The 19,403-nt window shown below is 36.5% G+C and overlaps 1 protein-coding gene across 2 annotated transcripts in view; it reads left to right on the top strand.

Moving 5' to 3' along the window:
• PKN2 (protein kinase N2) overlaps positions 1 to 19,403 on the top strand; it is a 54,665-nt gene that overhangs the window by 5,847 nt on the left and 29,415 nt on the right. For both annotated transcript variants that reach the window (XM_059478034.1, XM_059478035.1), the window contains exon 2: positions 18,151 to 18,451. In XM_059478034.1, the coding sequence (XP_059334017.1) occupies positions 18,151 to 18,451 (301 nt within the window). The remainder of the gene's footprint in view (positions 1 to 18,150; positions 18,452 to 19,403) is intronic.

Below are 19,403 nucleotides of genomic sequence, written 5' to 3'. Positions count from 1 at the left end.
GAAGCTTTAATTATTAATGCTTGGTCTGCAGTTCCTGACACAAGCAAAAGAGCATCTTTGCTAGTGTTTGGTGTGGGTGGGGGAGGTTCTTTTTAAGGAAATGAGATTTATGTTGTAAAATTGAATCCATGGCTTCTGTTACTTTGAGATATGATTGAGAAGTAGCACATCAAAACAGAAACTAATAATACCATTAGCTAACAAAATGCTTTAGGCCTGTCCTTACAAGTACCAGCAGATATGATATGTTTGTTTATTTGAACTGCAGCAATACAGTTATGTCACAGTTACACAAATCAACACAATTTTTGTTACTGCCATTTTACAGCTACCACTTACTTACTGTTTGACACCTTACCAGTGAATTAAACTACTTGCATGGCAGTCTGGGAGTACATCCTTTGGAGCAAAGTACTGCTCGGTTTTCTCATGATTTTGTGGGATGATTTTCCAAACTTTCAGGAATTTGGTGACTGTATGTCAAACTAAGGAAGTTTTGTGGCATCCATCAGAATTTCCATGCAAATTCTGGTATCTGGTGAGGATGAGATGGCTGAGGTTTCTGTGGTGAGGAGACACATGAACAGGATAGTAGTGCACATTTGCAGGCTTATGTTCAGCTCAATGAGCCAGCTTTGCTGGGAGTTCTGCTGCTGTTCTGCTCTGCTTAGTGGAAGAGGCTGAAATGAGGCTGTTCGAGGTAGTGCATTCAACCTCATCCGTAGGGTGAGCTGAGAGGGTTCATGTGATCAGTTACCATGGCTCACAAGTGGGACCACCAGCTGGGTAGTGGTGAGCTGGTTGTTTTTTAGAGCAGGCCACGCCTTACTTTTTCTTGATGTTAGGTATAGATACAGTTTCCTATGCTTTGTATCAGCATTATGCCCACTGTGGCTGTACTTCCTGTTTACTGCTGCTGCAGTGTACAGAGCACTTCTGGAGGGAATGCACGGAGATGGCAAGGCTGTGGTCTCAGTAATTGAATTTGTTACTTCCACTGGAGAGGGAAAAATAGGAATATTAGCAGATGTGTATTTTCCTAGGCTAAGTATATCCCTACTGAAAGCCTTTGTTATTTTACTGTAGATACATAGCTAGCTATCAGACAGGTACCAAATAAGAAATGATAACTGGAAAAGGCTGGGCTGTGAAAGTTTAGTATATGCAGCATTTCCCTGTTCTTTTTTGTGCCATGAAGAAAGGCTGATATGTGACAAGACCCAGGGACAGTGTGCTCTGGCCCAACATACAAATCAGGGTTAGTAAAAACCTTAATGTGGATGTGACTAAATTAGTTCGCTTTTTCTACCTCCAATTCCTATGGATTCCTTTAAGCCTTGTTTTCTTCACTGGGGATGTATTGCTTTTTAAATTATAGGGAGTTTCTGACTCCTTCTCTAAATAAGTGCAGATCAGAGAGCTTGAATCAGAAGCCTTTAATACCTGGCTCCTGTCTTAGTGCTATGTGTGGGAGTCTAGTGTTGAAGAAAACTCTTTTTATTCTCTTGAGGTTTTTCTGACATTTGTTACCTTGCAACATGGTAGTAGGGTTGATACATTTTAAGTTTCCATTAAATACAAGAACATATTAGCCTGAAAATTAAAGTAGCAGAATCAGTTCTGTTTCTATTGAGAAGAACCATGGAGTTTTCCACTAACTTTCCACACTTGTTATTAGGATGTAACAAAATGCAATAGGCAGCAAATCTATAGCCAGGAGAAGGCATAATTAAGTCTGCAATACCAAGGAACTAATAGATTGTACTAAGTTATAAGATAAATCTCAGGAATACTGTGGAACTCTGTTTGTTACTGTGATGAAACACTTCCAAGCAGATCAGGTCAGAAGGGAGACCTTTTCTTGTGGGTAAATACAACAGTAGTAGTTTTCTGAGCCCTAAACCCAGAGAATATTACTCAGTTCTTGGAATGTGGGTGCCAATACACCTTGTGGTTGGCTTTTTTTTTTTTAGCTCCTAATACTCAAAGTACTTGAACATCTCTACCACATAAATTTTCTCTAATGCAACTTAAGAAGTAAATACACATATGTGAACTTCATAAATACATATGCACTCTCCTGTGTACTCATATTTGTTAGACTGTTGAAATAAATAGGCTATTTAAATTAATAAGAAGTAATAGTAATTTTAATTGTTATTAACCTGAAATAGTACTTGTAAATAATAGCAGTACATAGGTGTTTTGAAATTATTCTTCTATTCAGCTGTATGTATGTATATAATTTTTTATACAAACTTCATGTAACTTTTGAAGAGAAACTGAGAGTTGATGTTTAAAACATCAGAAAAAATGTCCTTTTTTTGTTTTTCATTTCAAAGTCCAAAACACAAACCATCTAATTAACCAGGTAATAGTGATGTTGTTTAGTATATCACTGGTGCCATAGTCGGCCTGTGAACTTAGGAACTTTAACGTATGTATTTTTGAAAACTGTTAAAAGTATATTCAGTTTAGTTTTCTTCGTTGCAGTAAGATGTAAGACAGGTCCATAAATTTATGATGGAAAAGTTCTAGTTGGTTCATTGATGATGTCTTGTGCTAGAGTTGGAAGCTTTGCCCATACAGAATTGAGTCTGTTGCTCAAAGAAAGTGTCAGACTCTGTCAGCTGGTACCACTGCTGAAAGTGAGCATGTGCCATATTATGTTGCTATACATTTGCACAGGCAGCTATATGGTGAACAGATTTTGTTGGGTTGTTTTGGTGGGATTTTTTCACCCTTAGATTAGTTTTCAGCCAGATCAGGTTCAAAATTGCAGTTCACTGTGTGGCCATATAAAAGTTTGTACTGCATATATCAGTGAGTGGTCTGGAACAGGAACAAACTGTTAGGGGAGGTCAGGACTGCTTGTTCTTTAGGATGCTTTTTATTGCCTGCAGTGGTGGTTCATGCAGTAAAATGTTTATGGGAATACAGATTCACAGCTAAGGACTGTGTGGAGTCCAATTCTGCTGCAGGTGAATGTGCTGATAATGAGCAGTCCAAGACTGTCTGTGGCAATTCTCTTCTAGCTTGACGTTCTTCAAGCAGAAAGTCTCACAATATGCCTGTGACAGTGAAAACCTGTTTGTCTGAAAAGGCATTAAAAATAGAATTGGTTTGGACATCATGCCTGGATGGAAGATATAGTTACATTTAGTTTGATGTTGAAGGCTGCGAACAGTGGTAAGGTTTGGTAGCAGTACGAGGCCAGTGTAGGGCTATAAGCCCGAATTTATTAGCTAACTTTTAGAAGTGCTAAGTCTTTGCTGTTAAATCTTTCATGCACTCAAATGCAAGAAGAAATTTTGTAGAATCTTGAGTCTTTTTGTTATTTCTCTAACTGAAGTGGAAGAAAAAGTGAGTGTACAATTGAAATGGATGGGATTGAATTTTGGAGTGAAGACAAAGTACTGTGCAAGTAATACTAGAAATGTACTGCCCATAAAGGTAATGAAGAGGCTGAGGTATTATGTACAGCTTGGTATGAATACATTTGTCAGTTAATGAGTAGCTCGATAAGTGTGAGACATTTGAATATTCAATAGGGAAATCAATCCCCTACAGTGATGAGTTGAATGTTTGCAATAGGAAAATATCTCTGAATGGTCACATGAGCATCAATTAAAGCACCACTTAGAGGACTTTGAACTACTGTGTACAAGATTGATTCTGTGTTTCAGAGGTCTAGCCAAATTTGGGGGAGAAGAGGCCTAAAAATCTTGTGCAGAAGTAAGAAGTTTGAGGTAACAAAGTGATTATATGTTTTCAATGTTCTTGTGTTGAATTAATTCCAAAATTACAAATTCTTACTCTCCTTGTACTTGCTAACCCTGAATGTATTCTTTTGTATTTGTGCTGTTGAGGTGAAAGATTATGTTTAAAATAAACAAGGAGATTGTTTTTGGTGATTCCAGGTGTTCCAGAGCTCTCTAGTAACAACAAGCTAATTTATGTAATGTAGGCAAGAAACTTTATGCCAGTCCTTAGAGAAATGGAAAAACACTTGCTTGGTTCTGTTTTTTACCTTTCTTACTTCTCTTCTGCAGGAAGAGGAACATAACCACTTCCTTTTATGATAGATTTTAGGACTTGCCCTATTTGCATCACTGAGCTTACTAGATATGAGATTGAAGTTTCTTTTTCATCATTGTAATACATGTTATCACTTGGATTTTTGAGTAACATAAGCCCAAAAGCATCCAAATCTATTGCTGAGAATTTAGAAGGAATGCAAATTGACTGTGTGGCTTGTTGCTTTTTACAAGCACAATATGTAAAACCATCCACTGCTTTTCAACTCTGTATGTTTATTTATATGGGAAGACACTGCAAAACAATGAAATGGAATATATTTTAAGAGGATGTTTCCTTCATAGATGGATCTGCTTATGGCATGACAAGATTCTTTCTTTCCTAATACTCAAATTGTGGAAGCTAAAATTATAAGATAAATTATGACAAGGAAGTGTCAGTTTTTCTGACAAGTGTTATTAACCTCTGCAGTTGTAAGGGTGTGTGCTGCCTGCAACCCATCCAGAGCATGTCGGGAATTCCATGGGCACAATCGGATGGGGAGACCCAATAGAGTAAAGCAGATTCTAGCAAAAGGTTACAGAAGCCAAAGTCCAAGTTCCAGAGACTTGTATGGAAAAATACAAAAACAAGCATACAGATCTACAGAAGACTTAAAATCAGCAAGGCCTTTTTGTAGACATATTCTAAACTTAGTGACAGCAGTAGAAAAGTAAAAGTACTGTAAATCGTACATGGCTGACTACTCATGTAGCATTCTTGAACTGCTGCCCATTTGGGACTCAGCAATCTCCTTTAATGGAAGCATGTTTTCTTCAATATTTGAGTTTGTTTGTTGCTTATTTATAAGCTCATATGAAGCCGTTGTTTTAGGCTGAAAATGCCTGGATGTCAAAAGTTATGAGTTGCAAATTATAATATCCATAACTAGGGGTCCTCAGAAAGATTATTTAAATTTTGTTATTGAAACTTAACTCATTATTGAGGGAGTTTTCTTCAAGTTGCTATGATTTGCATCTTTGGTTTCCCAAGAGGTGAGAACATGACATTTTGAAAATTAAAGCAGACAGTGCTTCAATACTAGAAAAACATAATTTCTATCAGAGGGTTTTTTAATTCTACTCTACTTCTTTATTCAGGCAAGTTAGTGTAAGTCAAACTAAGTATTTTTCTGTTGGGTGAAAAATTTAGTTTTAACTATTCATTTTTATCAAACTGGTTCATGTATGATTCCTCAGCATATAAGCAAGCCATTTCACAAAGGAACATCTTGATCTGACTTTTTTCCTTTTCATTTTGTATGCACATTTTTCAAATAAAATATTAATCTGTGGCAAAGTACATGGCATTTATCAGCAGTTAATTTTTTGTTTTGGGGGCAACCTCCTTTCTTGAATTCTGCCTTTACTTGTAACATGCTACATAATGCTGAAACAAATTACAATTGTAAATTTAATTGCTTTAGAAATTGGTCTTTATCTGTATTGGGATTCTGCACAAGAGAGCAAGTGAATATATTCTCAAGTTTTAATTAAATTAATTCTAACAGGTTTTTTTTTAATCCTTAGAAGATTCTTAAGTGCAGGAGGGGTATCCAGTATCATCATCTATTTTTCAGGTTAGCAGCCAGACTAACTCATTTGAAGTGTTTCTTTTTGGTGGCAGTAACTCAGTGACACTGTCAGGGCAGCAGTTTCTGTGAAATGGAAATTGATTTCTTTAACTCCAGTGACATTCTTGAACTAGATGATGTTGGATATGAAAGAAAAGCAAGGGAGATCTAAGTTCTGCTAATGATCTCCCATTTTTGCAAATTTTTATTTCTTTCTACAATAGACTACACTGTTTTATGAGCTCAGAGGTAGCATTTCCTTTCTTTAGCATTTGCCTTCCTTCGCATCTGCTACTTTAATTTAGTGTCAATTTAAGGTTTATACAGTACTTGAAGTCAACAGATTTTTAAAACTTAACTACAGGCATCCATAGATGTTTCCTTACTGCAATGAATATACTTAGTACAGAGTGAAATACAACTGCTGGGAATTCCTGGAAACCTGAGATACAAAGGCAGTGAGCATTTTAGTGGCATATACTGGCAATGAACAGAGCTGCCTCTTCCTCACTCAGGGTTAGCTGGCTGTGGTTGTGGCATCTTCAGAAAACGGGGAGGCCCTGTGCCTAGGCAGAAGCATTGGCTGCTGCAACCCTGAACGTTCATAATAATGCTGGTTCATTGTGTCCTGGCTGGGTAAAGCAGTGCAAAGGGCACGAAAAAGAAACCAGTAATGCTCAGAGAGGTCAGAGATGTTTAGAGTTGAGAGGATGGTAGCCTGACCTAAATATAGTATCTTAGCTTAATTTGGAAAATGTTGTATACAGATTGGGACTGTACTTTATTTTTGTAGTTAAAATTCTTTTTTTTTATTGCAGAGACTGATTTTTATTTTTCTCTTGTGACTCTTGACATCTTTAATACAATACTTGAGAGAGCATCAAAAAAACACACCCCGCCCACTCAGAATCAGCCCCTTCCAAGTGCAGTTAGAAAATAGCCACAACCACATAACACATTTCAGAATATGAAAATCTCTTTCATCAAGTAGGAGTCATCTTCCTGCTGATATTTTTCAGTCAGAAGTTAATTTGTGTATTTTTGTCTCCTAAAGATGACATGCTTTAGATTAGACAGGTCATTATAGAGGAATACATTGTAGATACTCTGGGGAATGCAGCAGGTTAACCATAAATAGCTTCTGATTGCAGTAGTTTCTTTCCTTAGCTTAAGGCAGTTCTTCATGAAGGTTTTGCTCAATGTCATATCTAGAGTATTTTTTGGTAGTTCTTAGTTATTAATAAAGCAGAATATTCTACTTTTGCTTAACGGATTTTTCATGCTACAGTTTCTAGTTTTCTACAGAGAAAAATCTGAAGATTTTTCTCAGGCTGCTAACTGAAATGCTTATGAAGTGGAAAACTTTTAGTCTTGAAAAATGCCTCAAAAGCGATAAGCATACCAAAATCAGATTCACATTAGCAACAAGTATTTCTAGGATGTTTTTTGAAATTGTGTATATGGAAACTGCTGTTTATATGCGCCCTGTAAAATAGGGTGAGGCTTTCAGTGTTAAAAAATTGATCAATTTAGGATAAACATGTTACATACCACATTCAAGGTTCCATTCATATGATTGTGGCTGGAAGACACATAGACTGCATATGTAACCTTACCTACTCTGAAAAGGGAGGAGTATTGAGATCACTAACAAGTATGTCTTGTGCATTTTCTGAATACTCAGCAGTATAAAAAACAACTAATCTAGTGCACTTGTAAGGTGAGACCTTTTTACCATTGTTATGTATACATGGGTTCTTGGGATATCCTTTAAGATTTAGTTTTATATGTATGTCTATACGTGATGCACTGAAAAACTGTTGTTTTGTTCTGCTTTATTTCTTTTATGTTACAGGTCTCGTTGGTGCATTGGTTATTCTGAAACCGCTGCTTCCCATTTTCTATTTAACTGATATTGAGCTGTGCTGGTAGCAAGAGCTAGGTGGAGAGGAGTCCTATGCAAGTGTGTGTGCAAAACAGGAAACAGCTTACTTGGGAGATGGTGCTGAGGCTAAGCATAAAGAGTAAAATTTGTTCAATATGCAGTAAGAAATCCCTTGCTAAAATCCTAGGTTTTTATTCTACACTTTTCACTGTAAACTTCATATGTTAGTCATATGTTCATTTTAGGTCATAAAAAAGTAGATTTACTTAGAGTACTTATTACAGTCAGTGGAGAATCAGGGCTCCTAAAAACTAAAAAAATGTAGAAAGGTTTTACAATCAAAGCTTTAGGCATATTTGTATTTAGAAATGTACTGAGAATTTTTTGCAATCCATGTAGGAAGTGAATTCACCTGCCTCTTTTTCATTGCTGTTGCATATAAAGCAGTTAAGTCAGGCAATTTTCTTTTGGCTTCTGTTGCAGGTTAAGACAGGATACTATTTCTTCATTATTCTGTAATGCCTAGGGAATTCTTAAATAGAAAATGGACATTAAGAGCCAGTAAGAATCTTTCTACCGTATTGTAAGGGTCAGAGGAAGAAGGGTTGCAAAAACACTATTTAAATGTATCACAATGTGCATCAGTGATGCTCTGTAGAAGTCTCAGACAAATGGAACATGAAGTAATGCTTCTATAAATAACCCTGTATTCATACGTAAACTTTTACTGGAAGAGCATGGAATGAGATGCCTGCATCTCTACAAGTGGAATTTTGGGTGTGGCAGTCCCAGTGGGGAAAAGTGATCTTTTCTACTGACCACCTGTAAAAGATGAGGAAAGGATTTAAGAAGACTTTCCAATTCTCCTTTTACTGGTGGAGGTGAAAGCAGGAGCAGGATTTCCAGCTTGCTGGAGTGTAGGCTGGGAACTTGAGTAACTTCAGATAACCCAAGCTACTGTGAGAGAGTTCTCAGTCCTAGAGTAGGAAGACACAGATCCTTAGTATAAATACAAGCATACATCCCTTTCCTGCATAACAGATTCAGCTACCAAGCTGGGAAACCCATAAGCTCTGCTGAAGCTGCTGTTGCACACAGTCCTAGAAAGCAAAAAATCTGGTTCTTCACCAGGATCTAGTATTTAGCCACTTGGCCTCTTGCCTTATAAAACAGATGTTAGTATTATCTCTGATATGTATTGCTGCATTTATAATGTACAAAATAGTTGGCTGCTAAAGATGATGGCTTAATTAGAGTGGAATGTAGACTCTCAACTCTTCCATTAGTTTTGAAATGGCTAAAAATAGCTCCTGTAGAACACAGTAAAGTAAAATGGACTAACATATCAGATGTTTGTGCTGAAAGTTGGAATTGCCAGAAACAAAGAAATTTGAGGGTTTTTCTTTTCAATTGCTAGTTATCCATCTCAGAAATTGAGATTTTCATATAGAGACCCCTTTATTGTACTTTTCAGATTAAAGACATTGTGTATTGGTCTTCAGCAGTGTCCTGATGCTTGCTTGTGTTATTGAGAAATTCCTTTTTATTGTGAGGATTTGTTTTGCATCATTTCAATGTTTAAGATTTTTAACCTGCACTGAAAGACCACAGAAGTTCCAGCTGTAATGATTTGTTTCTGTAGTAAGACATTTTAGCTTTCTTCTCTTGCAGTTTAGTTAAAGTGTGTTACACTGAAGTCCCACCACTTAACAGATGTGGCAACAACTGTGATTTGTGGATGAGCAGAATTCTCAATCTGTTGCATTACCTGAGATAGATAATAATAGCTTTTTAGTGGTAGCTATTATCTAATTCATTTTTCATTCATAAGAAAAATACAAGAAAAATACCTTACCACTTGGGATTGGACCTGATTGTCATTAAGCATTAATAAATTAGAGTTTGGGTTCCTTGAGGTTTTATTTTTGTATTTCTGCATAGTAACTAAAACTCCTTCACAAGCAGAAGTTTACCCACACATTTTTATCTTAATGTTAACATTACAGCTGTTGAAAATATACGGTTGCAATGAATGGTAGCTTCTCCTCCAAGTAAGCATATTTTTGGATGCATGCCCACCAAATTATCACCTTTATACAGTGTGCATTGAGTTTGAGGAGGAGTTATCAAAGTTATAAGACATGATTTTGACTCATATCTGTTGACTTGACCTTTTAACCTTTGAAAATCTCTTCTAGCCAATTAAATACCACATCCTGTAGTTTGGATAATGTAGTGACATTATTTTTTCAAACATCTTGAGCTACATGTATAATATTACTCTACTCTGAATGTTAGACAGAAACAGGTAAATGTTTTGAATGAAAAAAATGCAATAAACATATTTATATTTGGGTTACCTGGAACAAAATTATGCTAACTTTCAGTAGCGGCAGAAATTTTTGAGTTTAGGTGTTTGCTTTAACATGGACTTCAGCAGATCCCTTACTGTTTGAGATGGAAGCAGCATGGGGAAGAGGGAGAGTGTTTCTCCTTGGTGGACTGATTTGTTTCTGTATTACTTATACTTAGAGGCAAATTCACCACACAATATTTGCATGATCTTACCTTTATCTGAAATAGTTCTGTTTCCTGAGTAACTTATGTTATACTTCAAGCACTTCAAAGCATTATAACAACTGCTTGCACCAAACTTGAGCTTAATGTAACAGAGAGATCAGTCAAGTCAAATGAAGACAAATCTTGTGATAAGAATTTCTCTCAAGCCCCCTTCCTTGTTTCAGTCTCTGGCAGTAATTCAAAATGAGTGTATGAATTTCTGAAAGAAATGGATACCATGGATACCCCTATGTAGGGTTTGCCAAGTGTATTAAAATACACTGTATTTTAAATACATGCTGTATATATTCAAGAAATAAATTTAGGCCATTAGGATGAAGTTGTTCATTTATCTATATAGTACAGAAAACTGCAGGTGTTCTCATGAAAAAAACCCCTGCAATTCTTATGGGATTTTTGAAAGTGTATAAAGTAACAAGAAAAGAAAAAAACCCCAAAATTCACAAATTCCTAAGTCCCTCGCAATACATAGTTTTGCTATCAGTTTTAAAATTTAAGGGGTTTTTATTTTAAAGAAGCCTCAAGCTGTCAAACACACATAAGAATGCTCATTTCTCTGCTATTTACTAGTTCATATTTTCATATACTTACTTCAGATTTTTATGGGATCTAAAGATTCTTTTCACCAACACATTTCTCAAAAGAACACTAAATTTTTCAGTTCAAATTTAGAAAATGCAAAACAAGTTTGTGCATAAAATTCCTGTGTTGGCAGTAGGAGGTAGGACACAGATACCTGTCTGTTTTTGCTGCCCAGTCCAGTGCAGTAAGTGTACAGCTCCAGGATCTGTGGCTGGGGACTTAGTCTTGCAGTATTTTGTGCTACTGTGAACTTGCCTCTCTTTCATTTGTTGAACTGTCACTTAATCCACCTGTTTTTCTTATCTTTTAAAGGGGAGTGTATATATTTACCACATTATTAATATATGATAATGTTACAGGCATTAGATGAGAAATTATCGTTTCAGTGCTTTGATTGCCTGCATCTTGGTGAGGCTGCATTTTAGGGGAATTACTTCAGTCTTCATGGCACAGTTCTATGATACATCATTATTGGTGATATTTTCAGCATGCACTATGGTATTAACATTTCATAAAATCTTGTTCCCTGTACCTTGAAAGGGACTGTTTGTATTTTGGCATTTAATAGAGCTTCACCTACCATATGTGGTCTGCTTGAAACCATACTATTTACATAAAAAGCAATTTTCTTCTGAGTATGTTATTCTCATATGTGATGAGAAGCTAAATGAAAACTAAGCAAAATCTCATAGAGAATGGAGAAGTGGCATTATTATAGCCATAATTTCATATCCTGATCTTCTTGGGCACATGTTAATAAAGGTTGTGACAGCAGTCCCTATTGATGGGAACTAGGATTTTGCTCTTTCCTTTGCACATCTGAAACTACAGAAGGAAAGTTTTGTTTCCACTGTACTGGGCTCTACTGGAATTTTTTGGCTTGGAGTTGGAACTTCAATTTAGAGATAAAAGTTTGGAAACCACTGAAGTGTTTGTACTACGCCTGTTGCCAGAATATGTGGTCATGCTTCTTCGATACTGTAGCCATTTGCTGGCCTCCCATTTGAGTGCTCATCACCTGTATTGTGCCACAGCCTCCATCAAGCTTTTGTGATTGTGAGGAACTGTGTGAAGTCACTGACATATGACACATGAAGTCATATGGCATTGAAAGAAAATCTTCAGTGTGAAGTGTGAAGATTTTCAGTGTGAGATTTTCTTTCAATGTCATATTTCCTTGGAAGCCTCCTTGCAGGTTCTTCTCCTTGTGTAAAACCATCAGGAGCTCCTGCAACAAGAAGCAGCCGAAGGCAACATTTCTTAAAATGTTTTCTTTCCCTTCTGTAGCAAAGTCTCTCTCTCTTATGCCCCTTTCTCTCATTAGTGTTGGCACAGCTCTGCATGGACACAACTTCTGGTTCTGTAAGCAAGTCTTTACTGCAGTTAGAGTACCTTTGGGTGCCATGCTCTTTGTGTTAGAAAATTCTGGCTGAATCAGGGATTTTTGATGGCTGGAATGGTGGATGATAGCAAGGACTCCCCAGGGAATTTTATTACCTGTCTAGATGAGGTGTTTTGGCTGAGTCAGGTCACACAGGTTTTCATTCAGGAGCTGTAGGACCAACTGCTGCAGCCCAGCACCTATTGTGTGAGTGAAAGCAAATGTTCCCTTTAAAGTATTCATGAGGACAGCAGTTCAAACTGGGAGAGCATAGCAGAGGTGACCAGCTGATTGAGGACCTCCCTATTTAAGGAACACATTTTTCCTTTCTTTAAAATAAATTAATCTCTTACAGATGCACTTGGGCACTCGCTGTTTGTGCACAGGAATTGAACCCCATTTAATCAGTGTCCTACTTGAATTCATCCATGTATAATATAGTGGACTGTGGATATTTCTGCCTTAAACAGCCTCTTGTTACAAAGCAGAAAGCTGTGACTTAGATTAAATTTAAATCCTGATTTGTGACATGTTAGCACAGCAAACTAATGCCAAAATCTATTAAGCCTCCAAGTTGGGGGTTTTTCAGTTCTTGACATTGGGTGAGTGCCGAGATCTTGACCACAATCACATTTGCTTCTGAGTAGGAGGAAATAGCCCGTGTAGTTCCAGTAACGCAGACAAGCCATCACATCTGGTTTTATGAATGACTTTGGGGGGAAGGGAAGTTTGCAATTGATTAACATTGTTTGTAAAATAAAAGACTACTCTAGTCTTTGGAATTAGTGTAGAGAACTTTGGGAACCTTGGCAGTTAGCTCAGAAAAGCAGGGGTTTTTTCCTTTTTTTTTTTTTTTCCTAAAAAATTATTCAGAAAATTATTATACTAAGATACCTAGTAGTTCCAAAACTGTACTTCTAGCTCTTCAAAATTGAATTACATGTTAATAAGCATTTTGTCTTTCTGGGTAATGATAACTTTTTTAATCATACATAAGATGAAAATCCTATTTTTATATAGCATTTTTTACTATATTTGTCAAACAGGTTTTTAATTGTCTCATTGTCTATTGAAATTATTGCTAAAATTCAAGAGCATATAAAAAGAAATGCTAATACTTTTAGGAAAAAATGTAAGCAGTTTTACTGGGAGTTTTGATATGGTCTGGTTTGTGATTTTTGATTTTTTCTAAATGCAGGTTTAGTGTGTGCTTGTAGCACATCAATGTAAAAGGTAAATAATATTGTGCATGAGCAGTCATCAGCTGTTAAGTGTGGTTTAGTTTAAGGCTCCACTTACCTTTCTATAACAACTTCTAACAGAAATGAGCCATTGAAATTCTTGCTCTAATGGATATTCTCTGTAATGAATATATGGTATAGCACAGTCAAGTTGTACTGTGATCTTAGGAACAAGTCTTCAGGAGTTACTAATGCCCAGAGTTTTAGTGTTATCTTCTAAGAGGGAGCAGTTTGAGAATCTTTTAGAATTCAAAGCCATTTGGTTTACACAACTTAAACAGATTCCCTGCTATGTTCAGCTTCATGGTACTCTCTTCAGCAGTACCATTGCCACTGCTGTGCAGTTTGGATGTTTTATTCTTAAATAGGATTTTGGTGGTAAATGCAGTATATCAAAGCACCTGCTTCACCAGTTGTTTGGTTCAGAATTGATCTGAAGCAAAAGTGCAAGCCCCACATGGTTTTCATAAACAGTATTACCACTCTCTTTCACCACACCAGCCAGAATCAACTGTATTATTAAAAGACATGCTCAGACCACTACTTATTATTTTCAGCGACTATACTTAAAAACAGTTATCAGAAGTACAGAAGTTGAAGGCTGGCATCTTGAATTAATCTATGTAAATAGATAGTCTTTGAGTCAGCAATCAATCAAAGTGAGGTTAAGCCCTGTGCCATGGGAAGTCTGCATAAATGGGCTCTTTTTTCCTTTTTTTTTTTTTTTTTTTTTTTTTTTTTTTTTTTTTTTTTAATCAAGCAGTAGTATCTATGTGCAGTTGTTGATAGTTAATTGTGGTTAGCATATCTTGAGTTTCATTACACACTGAAATGTTTCAGTAATTTGCAGGGCTCAGAAGCATGTATTTAGCAGAGAGGTGTGCAGTGCTGCCTCTCAGTGCTGTCTGTGCCTCCCACGGTGGGTGGGTGCTGCTGCTCAGGCCGAGAGCCAGGTCCCCAGCAGTTTGTGTGGCACAAGGGGAAAGGATGCTGTGCTGGGCTGTCCAGTACTGGCAGCACCCAGCAAAGACTGGCCCCTCTCTTTTAACCAGCACTCAAAACACTACAGAATTTAAAAAGAAACTGAGAATCAGTAACTGGCTGCCCGTTCTGTTGCCTTGGATTGTAAAGCAATGAGGCCTGTTCTCTCTTTTGCCAGCAAGAGTGGTTTAGTCATTATCTGTTTTAGAGCATTTCCACTCTTAAGATATTTTATGTTAAGAGGGAGAGTAAAGGAAAGAGTTGTACAAAAATTCATTGATAGCTTCTTGGTATACAGAATGTGAATGGTTTCTTGTTTTTGCACGCTGCCTGCTTGAGCACTGCAAAGGAAGGAACTTGAGCCTTGTCCCTAATTGTTGTTTCTTTTTGCACTTAATTTTCAGGTTGAGTGGGCAGAGCACCTATAACCTAAAGGATGTGAGGTTTATCCTGGGAAGGAGTTTATCCAAATGAGAAAAATAATTTTTTGAAAGAATATTCAACTCTAAGCAGAGACTTGGTAGTAGGTTCTCATCTAACAAAACTGGAATATGCTGTATTTTAAGTAACTTCAATTAAAAAGTATAGTTTTGAGTTTGGCATTTGGGAGGTGCTTTTCTTAAAGAAAAAAATCCTACCTCATTTCTACTACTGACTTACTATTAGACATTTACTATTAGACTGATTTAACTATCAGATGTTCTGTCCTGTGCCATTGTGGACATTATCTTCATCTTAAACTGGAACAATTTTGAGGCTGCTCATCTTTGCAGCATGAGGCTCTGTCTCAAAGCTTTGTTGCATCTCAGCAACAAAGAGTGCAGGGCCAGAGCAGCTTCCCTTGCAGAACACAGTGTTGCTCTGCCTTCACAGTGACCTTCAGGGGTCACTGAGTGCACAGGTGCCTCCTTGGAAGAATTTATTTCACTGTCACCTTTGTGCCAGGTGACACATCTGGATAACTAGGTGAGAATACTTCTTGCTCAAAAGTGTAATTAATTCTGGATGACAGGAGAGACAGAAGGAGTATCATCTGTGGCTTTTGGGGGGATTTACAAAAGAATGTTTAAGTGTACAGGCAGTGTGACCAGCTTCCAGTGTTAGCACCCCCACTATTGAACTCTACTGTCTCAAAAGCAGATTGAAGAAGACAAGTCTGTCCTGAAACCCTTAAATCCAGAGACAAAAATGCTGCTGAGACTACTCAGGCTGAGGAGAACTTCAACTCAATTACTGCAAATTCCGAAGGCAAATTACTAATGATCATGGAGATTTAATTGCATTGAAGGCTTACTAGGGACTCTGTCTGGAACAAGGGGTCCAAAAACCTTTTTATGGGAGAACGTAACAACATTTTAACAGATGGGATATAGGGCTTGTAGAGGGATAAAAACCTCCCCTGTAACAAAATACATTATTGTTCAATGGATGAACAATTAACTGAAGTCTCTTTAGTAAACCCAAGTGAATAATATTTCTGAATTATTTAGATCTTAATTATATTGTTCTGTGTAAGTGTACATTCTTGGCATAATTTTAGCAAACTTCAGGTGCTATTACAGCATTGAAAAAAAGGTTTTCTTTTGGGTTTTGGTGGTTATTTGATTTGGGGTTTTTTTACATTTTTCATTTGCCTTTCTCCTATGAACTTTAAAAAGTATAATATCCTGCTTTAAGGAAGCATGTGATACATAAGTTTATTTCCAGAAAGCTTGCAGAACAGGCATGAAAAATTGTGGTGGAAAAATAAATACTTTTTATTCACAATTGTTTTTAATATCTCTATCCTTAAAGGCTGACTAGTAGCATACTAATCTTGTCTTTTTTTGATGTCCTTAATTTTTATGTGTTAGAAAGACAGGGAAATCAAAGATCTTAATCTGATTTGGATATACTTACTACTTAAATAGTTTGCCATACAGTTGTTATATCAATTTATTTTCAGTTTCAGTTTTCTCAAAACTAAACACTCAACTCATGGTGGATGGCTTCCTTCATTTCAAGAACCTTTGGACCAGTTGCTCATTGCTATTGATTATTCTATTTCATTTTTTTTAAATCAATTCTATTTTATGTGCCTATATATGGAAACAATGCCATGTACTTCCCAGTACAGCTATTAATAGCCTCTCCACATATGCATAATTATTTATTTTAATCTGCACTGACAGAAGAGCACTCACAAGTGTACTTAAAGTAAATTTGCATGGTTTTTTCCCTTTCATTTCTAACTCACTTTGCCATTTCTAAATTGCTTTCTTGTTCTCTCTTTTACTGATAGTCAAATTCTGTGGCAAGATGGTGGTTCTGACTACTTTGAATATTTAAGAATCTTTGAGTTGTTAACGTTTTGTACTAAAAGTGGAATCTGTGGGTAGACAAATTTAATGAGAGACTCGAGAAACATGGGAAATTATAGTTGAGGACTAGTAGATTGGATCTTGCTTATGGAAGGCAGTATTGCTGGAATATGCATGGATTGAAATAGTTTGACCAGCATTATCTGTTGACATGTAGGGTCCAGGCACAACCTTCGTGATACAAATTGTTTTGAAAACCAAGTTACTGTAGAGTGTCTGTAGTAGTTTTGTGTTCTGGACATTCTTCAGTTTATTAGCCTGGTGCTGTGCTCCATGAACTCCCTCCCAAAAGTCTTCTTCTGTTTACTGTGATGCTAACTGATTTTATGACACAAACTTTCTACATTTTAATTATGCTATAAAATGCCTTTTGTTCACCCCGTTTTTCAGAAGTCAAGGCAACTTCATCATAGTGTTTAAGAAATTTTGGTGGAATTTTGGTCTTTTGGGTAGTTACATGCAATGCAGGCCAGACATTTATTAAATAATTCTGAGTTAGGATGGGTTCAAATTCAGGTTCAGGAGAATCTTTCTTTATCTTCACTCATTTACCTCTAGCTGGAATTTTTTGGGTAGAACCTAATGTCTGCTCATTGTCTGGGGCCTGTGCATAAGGCACACAAATCTTGTTACATATGTAATTAATTGTATATGAACTTCACTGCAGTAGGTTCTATAATGTGCCCTTGTGCTCCTACTTCTCAATGATATGTGAATGTATAGTAGGCACAATTATGACCCCCTGTGTACTGGGACTCTGAAGACTTTTCATCCCCTGCTCCCTCACTACAACAACTCCTGTTTCATTAGTGCAACTTGTTTTTTTTTCATTTCAGCCTAGCTTGCCTGCACAAGAAAATAAGATTTGGGTTTTTTTAATGATTATTACTTTTTAAAGAAATTAATTTTTATTTTAAAATTAAAAAAAAAAAAATTACTTGAAGGATTAAAAAGACCTGGTAAATGTCTTTCCAGTAAAACCTTGAAAGATCCTTATAGATATGCCAGTATTTCTTTAAACAACTGCAAGTATCACTACTTTTTTTTAACAATCTTTAAAAGGAACCTATTATAACGAATGTATAAAATTTCCCCATAGATTATAATTACTAGAAGTTAGTCTTCTTTCCTCTATCCATCTTATCTATTAAAACACAAATTAAATCTATAAAATCACAAACATGACTCATTAGCTCTGAGGCATATAACTGCTAGGCAAGCAGCCATGACAAATACAAAAGTATTTAAATCTCTTGCTGTTAAAAATAGGCATAGTAAAGATGTCACTCAATTTAAAATAAATCTGTTGTAAAATGTAGCTCCAGTTAACATCATATCTTGTGATATTGTTGCTTTAGGTCAATGTGAGTGTAAGCTGAGGTTAGTGAGTGGCCTTACAGGGTTAACTTAGACCTGAGTGCTGGGCACTGTAAGTGTGTGTTGTCAGAAACAGTGTTGCCTGGTGATTATATTACTGTTTTTCTTCCTAGGGGGATGCCAAAGGCCTTGTAACCTCTGAGAATGTGAGCACTGGCCAGAAGTTGGACTTCTCAGATACAATGGTACAGCAGAAGCTGGATGAAATAAAGGACCAAATCAAGCGAGAAATAAGAAAGGAACTTAAAATCAAGGAGGGAGCAGAGAACCTCAGGAAGGTCACAACGGATAAAAAGAACTTGGCATATGTGGACAACATTTTGAAAAAATCTAATAAGAAGTTAGAAGACTTGCATCATAAGTTACAGGAGCTAAATGCACACATTGTTGTAACAGATCTCGAAGATGTTGCAGGTACCACGCATTACTGTGAAATCACTTTTTCTTTATAGCTGAGATAAGCTCTCCCCATTTCACTTGAAAAATTTGCTTTGTGAACGAGCAAATCTATAGCTGGTGAGCTTGTTACTTATGTATGTCTCTTTGTTTTGACTCACAAGTCAGTATCCAGTACCTTTGAGTTTAAAATTCCTTCCCAGGGAACAGTGTCTTTTATGGATTATGAGTTCTTCACTTTCAGTTCTTAGCATACTAAAATATTTTCTCAGTCACTGTATTGTTTCCTAGTAACTTTTCTCTGTGTGAAAGCAAATTTCATGAGCTCTTCCAGTGACTTTCTCTGAATTACACCGTAGACATCAGAATGGATGCACCATTTTATTCAATGCAGGAAAAATTACCACATTCATACTTAAAAATTTTTGTTAGGTTTTGGTTTTTTAAACTTAACTTAGAAAATGTTTTTCAGTTGTGCTGTTATTTAACTTATCAAACATTTCTTACAGTGACAGTTCTTACAATTTATTTATTCTCCAGCCTTTTCCACAGCAAAGCTACTATTTTAAAGACAATTTGAAATTGTTTTCACAGAATGGTTGTAGTTGATGGTTTTAATTAGTATTTTCTGTGGCATGGCAGTGAGTCAATACTAATTTTGAATGTATTTTTTAAAAATACCAGGATTGGTATTTTAAGATGGAATGTTGTGAAAGTAAACAGTCCTCTTTGAGCTTTGTGGAATGGCCTGGGAGATACTGCCAGCATGGTGATTTCACATTGCACAGACTCTTCTTGGCAAAATGTTAATAGTGTGCTCAAGCCATTGAAGATTCATGTGAAGTGAATGCCAAGCCTGATGAAGCTTGGGCAGTGGAATAAAGGTCTGCAGCATCCTTGTGATGCAAGGTTGGTTACAGTGAGAATTTAGGAAATAGTGGTTGGTGCTGTCTGCAGTTCATAGTCTGGC

The sequence above is a fragment of the Ammospiza nelsoni genome, chromosome 9 (assembly GCF_027579445.1).
Source record: "Ammospiza nelsoni isolate bAmmNel1 chromosome 9, bAmmNel1.pri, whole genome shotgun sequence".
Classification (NCBI taxonomy): domain Eukaryota; kingdom Metazoa; phylum Chordata; class Aves; order Passeriformes; family Passerellidae; genus Ammospiza; species Ammospiza nelsoni.
Note: the sequence above shows the minus strand (reverse complement) of the source record. Positions and strands in the feature narration are given on the sequence as shown.